Source organism: Coffea arabica, chromosome 10c (assembly GCF_036785885.1).
Source record: "Coffea arabica cultivar ET-39 chromosome 10c, Coffea Arabica ET-39 HiFi, whole genome shotgun sequence".
Taxonomy (NCBI): domain Eukaryota; kingdom Viridiplantae; phylum Streptophyta; class Magnoliopsida; order Gentianales; family Rubiaceae; genus Coffea; species Coffea arabica.
In genome coordinates, this window is record NC_092329.1 from 52283389 (window position 1) to 52303276 (window position 19888).

A 19888-nucleotide genomic window follows, 5' to 3' on the forward strand; every position below is an offset into this window, starting at 1 on the left:
GAGGCTTCTATCAACTAAGTTTGAGACTCATTCTTGCTATCTCTAAAGGATTGGATCTTTTACCTTACTCCCTCTCATTGCTATTGGGCATTAGTAAGGTGTTGAGAAAAGTTTTAACTTCTCTAAATTGTGTAGGTTTAGTAGAAGAAACAATGAAGGCTGGGCTAATGTATCCCATAAACGATGTGCCATCAACCTTCTGCATTGAGCATAATCCCGAGAGAGGCCCGAATTATCTTAAGAAAGCGACCCAATCCGCGTCTCACCTAGCCAAAAAATTACTTTATTTCACTTTCTTTAATCTTTGTTTTGCGGGTTGATCGTGCATGTCAAATTCCAAAGGAACAGCGGTACTCCTAGATTTTAGAGGTTTTAGAAAATATGAATGTTTCAAATGCATCAACAATAAATTCAAGTCCTGCACTGAATTTGAATTTCAATATCTAGTAACTCCAGTCCAGAGGACCCCATAAAATTGCATTGCTAACTTGATTTGCCAACAATAGAGATCAAGTGAATGAAACTCTTCTGGATTAAGCATCGAATTTAGTGTAAGAGTTATTAAGAATGATCCTTCCAATATTACAACTCATATAAACACATATTTTGAGATAACTAGACCATTTGAATCATGAGTTATATCATTAATCAACAGTTTCAAAGTAAAATTTCATTATTGTAGGTAAAAACTTAGAAACTTTAAATTTAATTATCAATCAAATTGACAAGATTGGAAAACAGATTTCCTCTGGCTAGTGATCCACTTAATTAATTTGCTGCTACTCGGCTCAGAATAGCAAGGGTGAATACCAATGACGAGTAAAGTAGACCTGAAATGTACATGTGAAGCTAAAGTTAGTATTATAATATATCCAAGTATATATTCCAACAAAATTCAGATTAAAACCAACTCACCTCCTGTCAAAGAATGTCGAAATCCTTCAGATGCTTTGTTATAAAATTGTTGAGTGGAATACTTCAAGTAGCATCCAGCGTTAAGAATTGTAGCTTCAGCTTTGGGAAGACACGTCTTGGCTTTTGGGATTGCACTATCACTCAAACAGGTCCTGCATTGGTCTATATTTAGGTATTTCCAGCACTGGGCTAACCCATAAGCTGAAACTCCATTTTCTTGTTTAGAAACCAAATAAAACCCTCCATTCCCAGGTGCCTCACCGCTCAAACTGGATAATAGTTGGTCTACCACCCCTATAAAACTTGAATGTGGTTCCACCTGTTGGCCACAGTTAACTAGATCCTCTGGCCCAGTTATCTCGTTTTCAAACTTATGATCATCAAACCTTATAAAACAACCCCCAAGATATAGTCTCCCAGCACGTGTTCCAGTTTCTATGGCTTGACATTGTTCAATTTTAACTAGCATACCAGAAGAACAGCTATCGCATTCACCAGGTGATAAATCTTTCATGCATGCTCCAAATAAAAACACAGTCGAACTATTTCCATTCCCAGCAACAATATCTACAACACCAGTGGACACCAAGGGATCGACAATTGAGTCTATTGCTGATATATAATTTTGCTTAAATGCAGGATAATCATTTGTAGAGGCAGTTTTATTTCCGCAAATCAGAGCTTCCTCATAAGCTCTAGGACTTGATTCTATGAGTTGGACAAGAGCTAGTAAAAAGAAGAGCATAAACAGCACTAGATGATTAAGGTGAAGACTACCAGAAAAGGATGTCAGTGACATGGCTCATATGGATCTGATTCCTGCACAAAAGTGGTGGCAATGGCCATGATCAGTTTTTCTTTAAACTTGAACTTTAAAAGTATCAAAATCATTACTGCTTCTACGATGACCTAGTTTACCACAAATCTAAAAATCCGTAAATGAAAACCAGATGCATCTAACAACTCATATTAATTACTATACACTAGACAAGCACAAAACAAATTGAGCAAGAAACAAAGGCAACAAAAAAGGTTCAACTTGAGAAATGATCAACTATTTGTTATTGTTGCGCTCTGATACCAATTGTTGCGGAAGCCCTACCAAAGTTAAGGTATAACGAGTAAATTATTGTACCTAAAATTGCAAAATGGTAATTCCCAGGAAATATTTGGTGAGGCACACTGGCCTGCTTAAGTACCAATTTCCTAGACAGAATCACCTATATATGCACTTAATTGCACAATAACTCACTACAAATATACCTACAAATATAGCTACTAAATAGCTCTCAAACAAACCAATTCAAGTACACCAAGTAAGAGCCAATAACTTGCTTTCTTCTCTCTCTTTGTAATATTTCTTCTAGTGAAATATTAAATTGTCGGTAGTGTCCGAGGACGTAGGCAAATTAGCCGAACCTCGTTAAATTCTGGTGTTCTATTTTATTGTCTATTTAGTAGCTATATTTGTAGGTATATTTGTAGTGAGTTATTGTGCAATTAAGTGCATATATAGGTGATTCTGTCTAGGAAATTGGTACTTAAGCAGGCCAGTGTGCCTCACCAAATATTTCCTGGGAATTACCATTTTGCAATTTTAGGTACAATAATTTACTCGTTATACCTTAACTTTGGTAGGGCTTCCGCAACAGTTATCACAACTGTCGCACCTCATTTTTAAAATTTAAAAACTTAGCTTAAAATGAATTTTGGGTTTTTTAAATCATTAAAAGTCAAGAAAAGAAAAATAAAGGGTTTACAATGAGACTTGGTGAAGGCAACAGTTTAGGCCCATTACAGTCTAGGAAAAGAATTCTTTTGAAAATTTTGGAGTCGCTGCTCGGCCTGGAATTTAGGTCTATCGAGCTACCTATAAAAGAGAAGTTTTTTATTTTTGAAAAGACAAATTAAAATCCTCTCCAGATCTTTTGAAATCATAGATGAGCTCGGAAGCCACATTTGTAAGAGAAGAAGGTCAAGGTTTTAGCCCCACATACCTCCCTACCTTCGTGAACTCGTTGCGAGTTTAATTTTATTCTTCTAATTTTAAGGTCAAAATGAGTTAATTCAAGCGATACAACTAACAGGCACTTAATTAACACAAAAGCATATAAACGCATTAAAACGTGCATAGCACATGAAAATAAATTAAAATAAAATGATTAATTCCAAGGCTTCCATTGGAAAAGCTGAGGAATAACGGTACTGAAACTACCACCTGTATAGGCAAACTGGCAAAGCAACCTTAACATTCAAGGGACACAGCAAATTTCACACACTCAATTATGTAATAAATTTCATGAAATTACAGAGACACAGCAAATTTCATCCATTCATAGCCATGAATTGATAGGAAAACACATAAGCAAGAGGAAAGAAAAACAATAAGCATAAATCTCACATAATTTTCACAAGTTTAAAAAAAAAAAAAAAAAAAAAAAGAGGCTTGAGATAGAAAGAATAGCTTTACAGTGGTATTTGACGTTGGTGGTGGCAGGTCCTGGTGAGACGGTTCTGATAATGGAGAAGGCAAGAGCTGCTACCCTCTTTGTTTTTCCTCCGTTTTTCCCCCTTTTCTGGTTTTTTCTTGATTTTCTCTGAAAGCTTGAAGGACGGTATCTAAATCTATCTAAGAAAGCTCGAAGGACGGTATCTAGATCTATTTAAGAGAGAGAAAAGGGGAGGTTTTGGAAGAAATCACTGGTGATAGTTTTTAGGTGATGGCTGAAGTTTGGTTGTGGATGATTCTTCAAGAATTGATGAACGGAGAATGTTGAATCTTGAAGATGAAAAAGAGGAGTGGTCGTGGTCGTGGTCTTTTTCTCAGCTTCTTAATGAAGAATCAGGTGATGAATTGGAGAGTGGTCTGGTTCTTCACTGATAATGATCGAGCATTATTGGTGCATTGAGGGACAGAGAATTAGGTGTGACTCTGATCAGGAGTTAACAGTTTCAGAGGAGGTGAAGGGAGGGAAGATGAGGGTTAAAAAGATTCCCTCGTTCCATGAATGGTATAACGTCCAACTAATTAAACTGTTTTAATTATTAATGCAAACTGTTTTAAGCACTTTTTAAATTATCAGCCTCGTAGTGCTCTGCTTCTAATCAGGATTAATTCTAAATTTCAAAATGAGTCCTTCAAATTGGCCAGAAATTTCAATTGAGTACCTCAAAGTCAGAGCATCTCACTTTAGTCCTTTCAGTGGAAACTTCATTTCAATCCGATCCTCAAATTGAGTTCTATTAAGTCACTCTAGTCCTTTGAGTGGCAACTTCATTTCGATCCGATCCTCACAAATGAAAAATGAGCATTTTTAGTAGGGGTGGCAATTTTCGACACGACCTGAAAACACGACACGAACCTAACACGAAATTAATGGGTTTGGGTTGAGGTTTCGAAAATTCGGGTCAGAATCGGGTTGAATCCGATGAACCCGAAAAGAAAACAGGTCGATTTCGGGTCAACCCGTGGTGACCTGATATGACCCGACATGACCCGTTTACGAATTAAAAATAATTTAATAAACATAAAAATAATTTTATCTAACTAAACTAAGTTATTCTTTTTTTCAAAGGCATTAATTACTTAATCCTAAATGAATTTATTTAATTTGTGTGAAGTTGAAATTATTATATTTGGACAAATAATATATTATATTATTTTTTACTTTTATACTGTTTTAATTTATTTTATATTTTGTTTGGGATAAAACACTTTTACGGTGTTTAATTTATTTTAGATTTGATTTGGAATTATTTATTTAAATTTTTATTACTTGATTATGTAATTAGTTTTGTGAGAAATTAATTTTATTAGAAATTACAGTGATAAATTAATAAATTAAAATTAAATTTCGGATCGACCCGCCAACCCGTCAACCTGAAATTTTTGGGTTCGGGTCAATAAATTTTCTAACGGGTCGGGTCTGCCTGATTTGGACCCGAATTGCCACCCCTAATTTTTAGTCCCTCGAGGCCTCGACTGATGTTTACTCATATTCTTGTAAAAAAAAAAAAAAAAAAATCATCTATATCTCATGCCTCACAAACTTTAGGAGTAAAATAGGAAGATCGCAGGAAAAAAGAAAAAAACATTCCTCACATTTATTTTTTCTTTGTCTTATTTTTCTAACCAAGAATGTAGCAATAGCCATGGCAGCCTTAGGCCACCAAGGATTTTTTTAATTACTATGCAATAGGAATATTAAAGATGTTGATTGGAGTTGTCTTCCTTTGCATTTAAATCTTTCCCTGATTTTTTAACTTCGCTATTCTGTAAAGTAAAATTAACACATGAGATTTATTTTAACGAGTGCAATATTAAACAAAACCTAAAAATCTAATATTAATGAGAAAACTGATTTTCATTTAACAATATATTTTATTAACACCTTTTTCTATCTCCGAAGTTTTAACATCAATCAATTGGCCAATGCACCCACATTATCTCGCACTAAATTAAAGAACCAAAATGCACATGCAATGTAAAGAATCCTAAAGCCACATTTTGAGTGAATGAATAGCCATCAGATCGCTTGCAACATTCCAATATTCCCTTGTCAGCCAATATTTCAAACTAGGGCTATTATTACTTTACCCCCTTAACGTTTGGTGACACTATCAATTTCCCCTTTAACGTTATTTTTTAGTCACTTTATCCCCAAGACTAACGGTCAAACTTAACGGAGTTTGTTAATTAAAGTGAAAAGACATGTTTAACCCTTAAAATTATTATCATTTTAACCCCATAAACTATAGTCTCATTATCAATTTACCCCATAGAATTATTTTTTAGACAACTTATCCTACCATTAAACTAACTTAGCAAGTTAAAAAAAACTTTAAAAGCAAATAGCCTTCTATTTGCATAATAAAAATAATAAAAAATTTAAAGTGACTCTTCTTCTTTTTAGTATAAAAAAAAAGTTAAAGAATTAATTTCTTTCTTCTTGGCAATCTTATTAATATTGAAAACAAATTAGAAAGATGGAGAGGGGGAGGGGAGAGGGAGAGAGAGAGAGCTCAATTCTTTTTTTAAAAATTACAAATAATAAAGAATTGAATACTTTTATTATTTTAAAATTATTTCACTTTTCTATTTACTATTAAATTCCAATCCTAATCTCGACAATCTTAAAGTAATACGATAATGTTAGACTTTTCTTTATTTTCTTTCTTTGCAAAATCTAATTTTTTGTCTCCTTCTTTCCTATGTCTTTTTCTTTTCCGAGCATCAATAAGTGTGAAAAAAATTTTTGAGAAAATTTTTTTATTTTTATATTTTTTGATCTCTTAAAGTGGAAAAAAGGAAGAATAACCAGTCCAACTTTTTATTTTTAATTATATATAAAAAAGGGTAAATATATTTAAAATTTTTTAACCATACTAGTTAGATTAACGATGAGGTAAAATGTTTAGAAAATAATGTTAGAAACTAAAGTGAGTGTATCACTATAATCTAAATGAATAATGTGATAATAACAATGTAGTAATGCTATAAAATAAAGGGTTAATCACATTTTATCCCCTTAAAGAATACCCCATTTCTCAGTTTACCCCCTAACCTTTAATTTTGCTCACTTAACCCCCTTTAGGACAAAATTGCCCTTGCATTATTTTGACTTTTCATTTACCTTGTTTTCCTTTCTTTTATTTCTTTTTCTCTTTTTTCTTTATTTAATTCTTCCTCTTTCTCACAAAAATCTTCACCTTAATGATTGAAATTAAAAAAGAGGAATTGCAGAGATCTATATTCTCCTTAAATGATTAAAAAATAATTCAAATCACTTTTCTAAAATATAATTTTTTTAGCCTTTCAATTCTTTTAATTTTGGGATTTCCTCTTTCCTTTCTAGTTTCTCATTTTATTCCCAAGAAAATATCTTAAGATGAAATTATGACTTGATTAATAATCATTAATTGAAATTTGTGACACGTGGCATCATACAAAAAATCAAAATTAGTTTTTGATGCCTTTTAAACCTTCACCCAGAAATATGCAATTACAAACTCAAAACAAAAATTTTCATTGAAATGGAATTTCTATTGGGAAGGATGAAAGAGAGAAGAAAGAGAAAAAGAAATAAAAGAAAGGAAAACAATTTCATTTTATGATATTTTCTTGAGAATAAAATGAGAAACTAGAAAGGAAAGAGGAAATCCCAAAATTAAAAGAATTGAAAGGCTAAAAAAATTGTATTTTAGAAAAGTGATTTGAATATTTTTTTAATCATTTAAGGAGAAGATAGATCTCTGCAATTTCTCTTTTTTAATTTCAATCATTAAGATGAAGATTTTTATGAAAAAGAGAAAGAATTAAATAAAGAAGAAAGAGAAAAAGAAATAAAAGAAAGGAAAACAAGGTAAATGAAAAGTCAAAATAATAAGTCAAAATAATACAAGGGTAATATTGTCCTAAATGAGGTTAAGTGAGCAAAATTAAAGGTTAGAGGGTAAACTGAGAAATTGGTTATTCTTTAAGGGGATAAAATGTGATTAACCCTAAAATAAAAGAGTATTTTTGTCCAAAATTTATTAACATGTTGAGTTGAATTACTTATTGAGGTAAAGTAACTAAAAGATAACATTAAGGGGTAAAGTGATAGTAGTGATATAGTTTAAGGAGTGATAATAACCCTTTCAAACTATGCCAAAGGAGACCAGAGGGCTGTGGATGTTGATTTGACCTTTAATTTCCAATTGCATACTTTACGTGCATACTCTATTTTACAGGGAAAAAAATCACTGATGAACATGTTGTCATTTAACATGTTACAACATTTTGGTCCATAATATGATTCTTACTACTTATGCTTCTACGGCATTGGCTTGCTTGGTTCAAATACGGGAATCGGCTAAGTAACTCAATGTTGCAAATTGCGACTAGTTATCATGTTACAACAATTAGGATAAAATTGATGACATTTTGGGTGTAAAATATCATGTCTTAGTTCCAATGTAAAATATCATGTTCAAGAACGTAAATTCACAAGTTTTTCAAAATCAATAAAGGTTAATATACTCTCGAAGAAGATATTATGCATGTATAGAGATTAATTACAATAATAATGTTACTAAAACATAATATTCTTCTGGAAATCTAAAAAATATTAGGTTTTAGGGTTAAAGCATTAAACTTCCCTGAACTTTACCCCTCGTTGCACTTTATCTCCTTCAACTCAATAGATAGATACTTTACCTTCCAAATTTATGTTTTAGGATGCAATTGCCCTTTCCATATTAATTATTATTTTATTTCTTTTCTCTCCTTTTTTGCCCTTTTTTATACTTGCCAATTTTTTTAATATATTTTTTTAAATTTTCTTCATTCTCATGTGATCAACTACTTTCTTCTCTTTGCTATCATTATCTATATATTAATTTTAATATTATTAAACTTATTCTTTATTTATTTCTAGCTTATTCACTTTTGTTATTGGAAAAAATAATGACCATAAAGCCTAAGCAATAACAAAGTATATATTATCTATGCGTATAAATTATTATATTACTTAAATCAATATGTCTAGAGTTTAGAATAAATTAATTTTTAACGAAAACAGTAGCATTGAATCAACTATACATAAAAAAGCAAATAAAATTATTAATTACTTTATTTTTTGGGATATATTTTTATGTATTAAGTAATTTAAACCTCTAGTTTGCTCATATCTTTGTAAATATTCAAATTGCTAGTAATATACACTTTTTGATTATGAGAAGAATATATCAATTTTTCACGCGATATAGTTTGTCTTAAATTTTTTAATAGTTTAAATAAATAAAACAAGAATGAAATTATAAGTAAAAGATGACTACAATATTGTAATAAGCATACAAATTAGTAATACTAATATGAAAGTGAAATAAAATAGTGACATGATAGAAATGAAAAAAGAAGTTAGTAAAAAAAGAAAAAAATGAAAAATAAAAGAAAGTAGTGAAAAGGAGAAACAAGAGAATGAATAAATAAATAAAATAAAATAGTATTGGGCATTTTTATCTTTAAATATCAACTAGGGGGCAAAGTGTTTATTTAATGAATTTTGGAGAACAAAGTAACCAAGGATAGAGTTTAGGGAGATTTAGAGCTTTTAACCCTAACTTTTAAATACTCATTTGTATTTATCCTCAATCATATACATGTAACACCATTTATCCCACCCTTTCCCCCGTATAGAAAGTTAAATCCTATATTTGTGTCTGAAGAATATGAATCCGATGCTGCAAAATAACAACGGGATCTAACTTTTTGATAAAGATTACTTGGCGGAGGTATATACGAGCCATTTTTCGTAACAACCTCAACTTTTCGCATATAAGCTGTTCTGTCTTGATTGTATCCTTCATATACTCCACTGCCCATTGGAGGAGTAGTATCATCAGGGCTGAAAACTTGACCTCCAAATCGAACTGAGTTTGCAGATGTCCCCAAACTTGTGAACAATGATGCTGGCCAGTATCCAACTATTTTGTCTTGAACAAAAAGGTACCACTTTCCACCACTCTAGTTTCATGGAAAATACGAAGAATTAGTCACGGATATATTGAAGGAATATTGTTGTGAAGAATTAATCGCGGATATATTGAAGAATTAGGCACTCATCAAATAAACCAGATATAGAACTATTTCAATTTGTTAAAAAAAAAAAAGGAAAAGCGAATAGAAGAGATAATAATATAGTTTAGACTGAACTTTCATTCTAAGATGAGGGGAAGTGGTCATAATTAATTACTTTCTGATATTCATGAGTTACCATGTTTTATGCATAAATAAAATAAGTTAATCTTATATACACTAATAGTATATATAGACTATCAAAATTGGACGAATATCACGTGTGCAACATTTAAATTTCAAATTTAAATCTAGATAAATTATTATGAATTCACACCCGATAATATATATATATATATATATATATATATTCTCGATGTATACAAGCCATGCATGTATAACTTGTTTAGGTATCCTCCTCCTACCTTAAAATTTGAACATATGGAGAGTATTTAATATCACCACCTTATAATTTTTGTATTAACGTGTTTTACGCACTCCTACACACATATACGTACTGCTTGAAATGAAAGTGCAAATTTGAAGACGGAGAGAAAGAAACAGATAGTATGAAAGGCCAAAACGATAAACAAAAAGAAATAAAACATTTATATATTTTAGTTTTAATACCTGTCCAATTGAGATTTTCACCTCACTCTTCTCTCCAGTAGGATGCGCAACGTGATCAAAGACGAAGTTTAGTGGAACTTTGTCACTGACTATTACAAATCCTGGACAGTCTGTGTTATAGCATCCTGTGGACCTATGGTTGTCTTTCTGTTTAAAAAAACAAATATATATATATATATATATATATATATATATATATATATATATATAATTACCAACACAAATCACAAAATTAAGAATTAATTAATTTATCTAGATGATTAATAAGAAAAATTGCAGCAAAACTTGTTTGTCAAATTAGTTACCGTCCAAGATGTGTAAAATCGTGTATTGGTATCATGATAAAGATCAGGATGTACCTGAAATCAAAGTGTCAAATCAATTCCAAAAATCAACTTGGTACTAATAGATTTCTCAAATTCTGTAAATTTGAATTTATCAAGCAACTTGATAGTTTGACATAGTATTCAATTTATTTTCTTATGCCTTTGTTAGAATAGCAAAGAAAAACTAAGATTAAAAAAAAAAAAAAAGGGTTATGAAAATTCTTTTTGTCTGTCTGCAATAAGTTATACTTCAATTATTTGGGTGCTCAAGAAAAATTTGGTACTTGTTACTTAGTTTGTGAAAATAAAATAAATTCCTATGTCATTTTAGAAAAATCAATGTTATGATGGAGTGAAGTAATTTCCATTGACTTTGTTTTTCATAGCAAGCAAACTTACAATCCAGCCGGCTTGTATTTGATTATCGCCGTTTTCGATTATAATAGAAGCACCACTCCACTGGTGAGAATCAGGGTCAACTTTCGGATTCCATACAGAAAGAAAAGCTACTGCTCCATAGTATCCCTCTCCTCCGTCACTTACACTCATTCCTGCAAACTACAGTAAAATGGAGCTTCTTTGGGTTAGAAGAAATATGCTTTTCAATCAATAAATATGCCAATCAAGAATTGCACCAGGCATAAGTAATTTACCAAATTATTCATTCACCAAAAGCAATGCCAAATTAAGTATTAACAATATATTGCTGCCATGCATGAATGCAAATACACTAAAATTCTTACCTCTGCAGCGCCATTATATTTGATGGAAGAATTTCGAGCCTTTGGATAAAGGTTTTTGACTGTTCCAGAATGCTTTTGCGTCGTTTGTGGAATGGGCACAGTTCCAAGGGGGCAACCCTTTTCCAACCATATATTTTCATCGCTATCCCCATGTTTGAATGAATCATTAGTCAACATATCAACGTGCTTCTTTCCAGGACTAGTCTGTGGTTTATTTACGTATACAAAAATGTATCAGAATTGAAAATGGCAACCAATAAACAGAAATATAAGTTTATGCTTTACAAGTTTATATTGCAACGACAGCAAGATATTCTCTCACTATATACTCCCAAGCTTCAAATTTCTATCCTAAAACAGTCGTTAATTTCTTAGTAGAGAATCACCTTAACTCGATGACCAATCAGAGCTGGATGATGAAGGGATGGTTGCTTGTCTATATCGACGCAGTCATATATTTCACCATATACCGTCTGTAAAAACGCAAGTTATCGATGAACGCTAGTTTATGAAAGATTAGCATAAATAAGGTTGGAGGGGGGGGGGGGGGGGGGGAAGGGACAAAATCTCATCTCAATTGAGAAGATTAGTTTTAGAAAAACAAATCTGATGGATATTAGTCAAGATGTCACACTTTTCTTTTCAGAATTTTTTTTTTTTTGAAATAGCTAAACTGGTGAAGAATACTAGCATTTGGATTATAAATGTTATCAATCGATGCTTTCACCTTTGCTGTGGCGATGGCTGAATGCTTTGGTTTCTCCTCTCTGCTAAAAATGCTGCACTCCACCCCTCCTAGAATGATGCTGGAAATTACAGTGCCAAATAACACTAAAATCACATTAGAATCCATGGTCAAATTAGATTACTGTTTATGTGGATTACTCAAGTGGCGTGTTTTTTTATTTTATAGTGGTGTCTTAAGGTCTTAAATTGGTAATACTTTCCGGATATTTTTAGTAAATATCTTTGTTATTTTGGGAAGGCATATATGTTCTGGTCATCATGGGTATTTATATGAATTAATGCTCACGGAGATATATATGAATTGATGTTCAAGATTTAGTTTATTTTTTCATATGACTAGTTGGATACGTTGGATCTAGTTCCAAGTCATCCTGTTGGATACGTTGAATAAAATTGGTGATTAATCAGCAAATCCTTTGACGGTGTCCCTATTCAATGACAAATTTGATGTTTCTGGCAAACATACTTCATCATTAAAAAAAACATTTATTTTTGCATAACAGTGTTCTTAAATATTTTTATCTTAATAGTGATGTTCTTAAAGAAATTGCAAAATTATAATTGTAGCTTTTTTTTGGGGGTAAGTGAGAGGTTTTAATCTCAAAATCTCCGACTTACAATCTCTGAGTTTATTGCCATTATGATCTTCCTCTTAAAAAATATTTCCAAACTAATGCAATTTCAAAATTTATTCCCTTGTTAATATATTTGCTGCCATGTGGACTTTAAATATGGAAAACTAATCACACTTAAACTTTGTCTCTGATAATGATCATAGTTTAGTATGAACTATAAAAGTTTCATTTTAAACGAAAAGACAAATGAAAAAAAAAGTCTCTGCATTTTTTTGACTCATCATAGAGAATCTAAGTCATAATTAACATTAGAATTAACACCAAGGTTAGTTAATAGTCGATATCTGGAAAAGTTGTCATTATGCATTCTAACAATAAAAAATCATGAATTAACACAATAGATCTCTAAAGATTTCTGTTTATCTGTATGGCAATTCATCATAAACAAGGCAAGAAAATTTTTTAGTTGGTATGATGATTTAAGAAATTTCCAAATATATTAAGAATTTCCTCAAGGTAGGCAATGAACAATATATAGAGAAGAAGTAGCTAAATTTGAGCTATTGAAAAATAATGAAGAATTCTTCTAATGTGAATGTTAATTAAGCTCTTAAGAGTAGTTATTGACATTTTAATGGGATTTACCTCTCAAGTTCAAAGAAGATAAGAGCAAAAGTTTAAAAGTGATTAGTTTTCCATATTTAAAGTCCCCTTGGCAACAAACATATTAACAAGGGAATAAAATTTGAAACTGCATTAGTTTGGAATAGGGAATAGTGATTAGTGGGGGGTCATTGGGGCGGGGGGGGGAATTTTTTCCCCCTGTTTATACCCCCGCCGCCCCGCCACCCGTTTGAAAATATATATATGTATATAATTATATATATAATGATATTATCAATTATACTACTAATTATACATGTCTATTAATAAAAATTATTAATTATTTATACTAAATTTATTAATACATTTATGTTAAATTCCTAACTACACTTAATACAATAACATTTTTTTCTAAAAAAACACAATAATAATCTAGTGATTGTATTTGTATCAAAAATGAAAATTTGATTATTTTAGTTATATTTGTTTTATCATATTAGACTGTATTCAAATACTCTTTGTTTAATTATTTTTATGAGTTTCAATTGTGAAGTTACAATGAATAATAATTTGGTGATGTGTTGATATTTTAGTACTTGATTATTTGCTCATATTTAATTATAATGAAATTATATAATAAAATTTTTTTAATCCCACGGATGCCAGCGTGGGGGAAGCAGGGCGCAGCGAGGGTTAGGGGAGGTGTCCCCCGCCCCACCCCTACCCCATTGCCACCCCTAGTTTGGAAATATTTTTTAAGAGGAAGATTATTGTGACAATAAACTTTACAATCTCTCACACCTTATCATCCAATCCAACCACCCTCCCTTAATTGTGGCTTTTAATGGAGTCCGCTGGAGAAGAATAAGCGTTGAGAGAGAAACATAATCGGTCTAGCAATCTTCCTTTACAAAAACTTTCTATACATGCATAAAGAAGCTCAATAAATTTGTTTGAATTCAAAATTAAAAACTACATTACTTAAATTTGAGCAAAAATTATTAACATGTGGTATTTCTTACATGGACCTCCACGTAGGACGTCCATAAAGGAAGTGATACACTAATGATGAAAAAACTTGCGATTTATATCACTACTCTATCAACAAAGCAGAGATGGATATGATAAGGAAGTTTTCTTTAAAACCTTCTTTTGTAGTGGACATAGTGGAATACTATTTGTGTTTGCTTGATGAAATTTAAAATTGACGCGTCTCTGAATTTAAAGTATCCGATTGAAATGTACTCGGAGAAAGGGATGACATGGAAATTTTTAGTACTCCAGTCATCCCCAATGGACAAAAAAGAACTTGCCTTTTTTAAATGCCGAACATACATAAAATTGAGGATGTCCATTATCTAATTTACAAAATTGAAGAAATTACATTTTTTTCTTTGTAAATCAAATTCATCTATTCTCTAATTTAAGAATTTAAAAAATGAAGCTTATTTCCTTATAATTAGACAGTTCCAAGCCAATGACGCATTTTTACAACCACACATTTACATGTCAATTGTTGGGCTTTTTTTCCTCTAATGAATTTTTGCTTATCGCGATCTTTTCTTTGTTATTTTTTATAAAACTTTTTAATTATTACTGTGTTACCTAATATATATATATATATATATATATATATATATATACACACACACACACTAATTGCATGTGAAACTTTATCACCACCAATTAGAGTGATCAAAATCAAACCAGAAGTTAAAATTCAATGTTTAAAAGAAGTAGAAAATTTGAAAATAAAAACATAGCAAGGTTAGGGGTTAAAGTGAGAATCACGAATACCTTAGAAAGATAAAATATAATTAGGCCTTGTTATTATTGCTATTTTTTGGAGAAGCCCATTATCATTCGCTCGCATTTTCAGCTCCATGGCACCATCTATTTATCCGGAAACAAGCTCACCGAGACGGAGGTCACAAAAACTTACCCATCACACTCTGCACAAATTAATCTCCTGACTCTGAATTTCATACTCTTATCGCTTATGGATTAAGGACGTATTGCAGGCATTAGCGCCACGGCAACCCGCCATTCCTGCCCTGTAGCTTGGGTAGTTTTTAGGGATAGTTTAGACAATTTCACTAGCCTCTCTTGATGTTTACAAAATTACACAAACCTCCCATAAGATTAAGATTTTGATAACAAAATGAGTCCAAGTAAGAAAAAGTAACATTAAAAATGTACTTTAAGAACAGAGATGAAAATTTGATTCCATAAATACTCCTTATACATTTACATAAGTTGTATTAGTGAAAAAGTGAAAATAATTAAAATTAGAAACAATTAATACACACATTACACTATTCAAAATGTTTACATTCAATACATTAAACAACACATATAAGTAATAAAATTACACTAATGATTACAAGATTAAGCAAAACAGACCAGGCATCTCTCTTAACTTAAGGTTTGCTATGATTCTTGTGATTTTGAACATAAAATTTTTTAAAATTTTTTCCCTATTTTCTCCTTTGCTTCTATGAAATTACTTTACAACTATGATAGATTTTCAAAGAAAATTTCCTCATGAACAACCTTCCTTTGCCTTGTGTTTTTTCTTCTATCAAAACCCTTCTTCTCACATTAGGTACAATTAATTTCTGATAATTGTCAAGTTCTATGAATCACAAAATAGCGCCATTTGATATGTTGATTGGCATTACTTTATAATTGTAAGTCACCATTCATCATTAAAGAAATTTTCAACAGTTATTTATGTTAGTTATTATGCGTTAATTAGTGCTCTAATTATTCAATCGTTACACATTAGTTTCTAATAAGACATAATGTCATAGGGTATATGAGTAATTTCTCCCCATGTGATGTAAATAATTGGGCCCACAATTCTATCAAAGGAGGTAAATATAATTTTACAAATCTCAAGGGAGGCCAATGAAATTGTTAGAAATCTTAGGAGAGATTTCTGCAATTATTCGTAGGCTTTGCTGGTTTTTGTTCACCCTGTTCCCTATAGGCTATAGCTTTCTCCGCAGCAATAAAGTCAACCTAGCATATGCCGTACGACGTTTTAGAAGACTTCTTTTTGAGCCCCATTTTAGAAGACTAAATCTCAAGTAGTCCCCATACATAACATTTTGAATCTGTATTCATTGCAAGTAAACTACAAAAAAAAAAACAGAAAGCTTTGTCATGCAATAAAATGAAAATTCAAACATATTCTATAATAATTTTAGTACTTCAGTTTTGCATCAAATATTCAAAATTGGGATAATTTCAAAAACCATCCCCCAATTTTTTGACAATTTCATTGCCCTTGAGATTCGGGAAATATCACTTATCTCACTTATTAGCTATTTAAAGCTTAGTGCTTATCTCATAGATGACCAAATGACTTTATTACCCTTATAACTTAGGAAATGTTACGAGAGAAACAATTGAGCCATGTGTACTAAATTAACTATAATTTGGAATATAAAAAATTTGAAAATGTTGAATACTAAATTTTATAATGATAATTGTTAACATTTTAAAATTATTTTTTTTATATTTTATTAGTTCTTGTACCTCCCCCCCCCCCAAAAAGATTAAAATTCCTACTGAGATATTATTATTTCATAAATTGTTCATAAGATTAATAAGATGAATATGAAAATGCATGAAAAAGAGAGTAAAGTACTAAACTATGTTTATAATTAGAATTTATTAAGTTATAATTGTTCACTTATCTCCTTTCTTTTTCAAAATATTTGGCGTTTCTTTTCTTTTCTTTGTATACATAATCCAAACAAGATTTTAAAACTATTTTCTCTACTTTGATTTATTTGTTTCTCTATTAAAATCATACCCTTTCTATTAATCAAAACATCACCTGAGAGTTGTTATTTTTTTTTTTATCACAAATGATGAAATTTCTTGTTAACCAAGTGAAATAATGGACCCCGTAAGTTAAAGAAATAATTAAAAAATAACATATATTATATTTTTTTTTATCATTAGCAATCTATTGTGATGTTGTTTCTTGAAGAGGCCATACTTTGTCTTATTCAATTCTTGTTCAAAATCTTCCAAATTCTAATATTAAGAAGTTAGGAAACTTAGGTGTAATAAAGTTCAAAATCTTCCAAATTCTCCGTACAATTACGTAATACTTTCTAAGTTGTATAAGTGTGTTTGGATTGTAAATTATTTGAGATAATTTTGTGAAAAAAGTACTATAGCACTTTTTTGATATGATGTATGTGAGATAAAAAGTTGATTGAAAAATATGTGGATAATACAAGTAAGTCAGTGTATGTAAATAAGGTGTAAATAAAGTTTAATTTTTTACAATCCAAACACGAATCCATGAGCTAGGCATTGATCTCAAATGCCTGATAGAAAATGTAAGTGATATTTCCAAAACCTTGGGAGAGAGCAGTGAAATTATCAGGAGAGATTTCTGAAATTATGGCTTACAAAAATCACATAATTAGAGGGTTTCACTGCAGAGACTAAAAGGGTCGCACCAGATGAGGAGATAAAGTTCCTTTGGAAACGGTTCAAATATGACCATGACTACGCTTAGCAGACCCCGCACCAGATGAGGCATGTTCCTTCTTCTTGAAATTAACAAAAGCATCTTGAACTTGAAAAGTTCAAAAACGATAAAGATTGTGTCAGCATTAAGCGAGTCAAAAGACTCAAAACTAACTATTTAATTGCAGTACTTAACAATCATCCACAGGGCTATGCTTTAAAACTGAAAGGATCATAATAGAAGATAGGATTAGTTCTATAAGGTGACTAGAACTATACAAGGTAAAAAAAAAATTTGTAAGAAAAGAGTCTTGACATTAAAAAGCTGCGCTGATCTCCGTATTAATGATATAGATGCAAACAGTAAGCAGATACATGATTTAGTTGTCCACACACAAAGCTTCTGAAACCAACACACCAAATGAAATCAATTACATAATCTTAGTGTTTTACATCTGCAATATAAGAAGATTAATACTAACGCAAAGTCTAAACTTGACAGGTTAGAAGTCTAAGAGGCAGAAAAGACCAGAGAGTATCATGACAAAGGTAAGCTTCAGAAGGATTGAAAGGGCAGAAAAATCCATCGATTCGAATATCTCTGTATCTATGCATACAGTAGACGTGTTTAAGCAATTAAAAATTACTAACGCAATTTATTCGTGCATCAGAACTGCATACTTTCTCCACTTAATCGGTTATTAATGTATAGCTGACCTGAACTGTCTTCTGGGCCAAGTTGTTACTGAACTTTCTCCACAGGGTAGGCTCCATAGGAGCAGGGGTAGGAGTGCTAGAAGGTTTTGATACAGGGGCCGCATCTCCAAGTCCAGCAGGAATCTTGTCCAGATCCACCTCCCTTTGAGCAGTTCTTCCATTCTTCTTTCTTCTTATCTTTGCAAGCCTCTGCAACATCTTCAGTTATCTGCTTGGTTCTAGCATTCCAACTATGTTGATGTGGTTCAACTACAGGACGTGACTCATTTCCAGCCCAGCATGAGCTGCAGTAAAAGCACTCGTACCCTTCCTTTTACACGACTTCTTATTGCCAGAAAACATGACTACTGATGCTTCTAATTCATCTGAAGTGCTGGTATAATCTCTAGCTGCTTAACCTCTTGACTTAACCACAGAAACAGATTCATTTTTTTTTCCAATACAGACGACCAGTACCAAACAAATTAGCAATACTCTTTTCTAAAGAGTTCGAAGACTTCATTTGCTTTCCCGTGAAAGTAATCAAAACATGTCCTCATCTTCCTCTTTGCTCCGGACTTTATACTCTCAGTGCTCGAGTCCATCACATCTAGATGTTAGACACACAATACCACCACCCTTCCTAACAGATTTCGATGGTTTCTTTGACCCTGAAAATTCGATAAGAGCATCCTGATCATGATCAGACTGTTCCCCAGAAACTAAATCATCTACCAATTCCATCATCTGCATCATCCATTGCACCATAAGCCAATCCGTGAAAACTGCCACCACTTTTTTTTTACCAAAATTTAACGGCGTTATCTTCGCAGAAAATACAATTACTGGATCGTCATCCCTATCAGACAGCTTTCCATGAAACTGAATGTCCACCAACTTCATCATCCTTATCACCATATGCATCGAGTATTGCGTCCCCAAAATCATTTCTAGTTTCTACCACCACCATATGTTTTGGGCAATATACACTTTACCCACACGTGGTTTAGCGCATTTTCACATAAACCCTTGTAGTTTTAAAAGCTAGACAAAGGCCCCTCATGATTTGAATAAAAGTGTCAAAATGACGGAATTTGCATTTCATAACAGAGTCAACTAAATTATAAAAACTATACGTACGTAAAGTTAAAAATTATTTATTAACCACGGGGGTTGTGTATATATTTTGAAAACCATAAGGAAGTTATATAATAAATCATTAAACTAGAAGAGAGTTATATGATAAAATATAACAGCATACAAGATTAGTGTCATGCATATTATATTTATATATTTTGGTTACTTCAATCATTTTAGGTTATAAGCCAGGGTAGTTTTGACATTTTCATGAATTCCGATACAAATAATTATTTCCGTCACTTTGACACTTTAATCCAAACTATGAAGAAATTATATACAACTTTTGAAATTACAGGAGAATTATGTGAAAAATCGCTAAACCACGTGAAGGTAAAGTTAAAGTGTATTTTGCCCCCTTTTTTTTTTTTGTTGTCTTCTTACCACTATGGTCAACCACATTCTCTACATCATCTTCACTACCGCTGTTCTGACCTTCTTTAGCCCAGAACAAGAACTACATTA

At 31.6% G+C, this 19888-nt stretch overlaps 1 protein-coding gene across 1 annotated transcript; it reads right to left on the reverse strand.

The window, feature by feature from the left end:
• Positions 1–514: 514 nt before the first annotated feature.
• Positions 515–3885, reverse strand: LOC113713394 (cysteine-rich receptor-like protein kinase 3). Its single transcript, XM_027237115.2, has 3 exons — positions 3386–3885; positions 916–1734; positions 515–830 (listed from the first exon to the last, which is right to left on the reverse strand). The coding sequence occupies exons 2-3, from the start codon at positions 1712–1714 to the stop codon at positions 769–771; spliced, it is 861 nt and encodes a 286-aa protein (XP_027092916.1). The 5' UTR covers positions 1715–1734; positions 3386–3885; the 3' UTR covers positions 515–768.
• Positions 3886–19888: the final 16003 nt, after the last annotated feature.

Excerpts from the sequence above, each read along its gene's own strand:
- LOC113713394 (XM_027237115.2), bottom strand. The coding sequence starts at position 1,714 with ATGTCACTGACATCCTTTTCTGGTAGTCTTCACCTTAATCATCTAGTG. Across the intron at positions 831-915 it reads TCGACATTCTTTGACAGGAG|GTCTACTTTACTCGTCATTG; the intron begins GTGAGTTGGTTT and ends TGTACATTTCAG.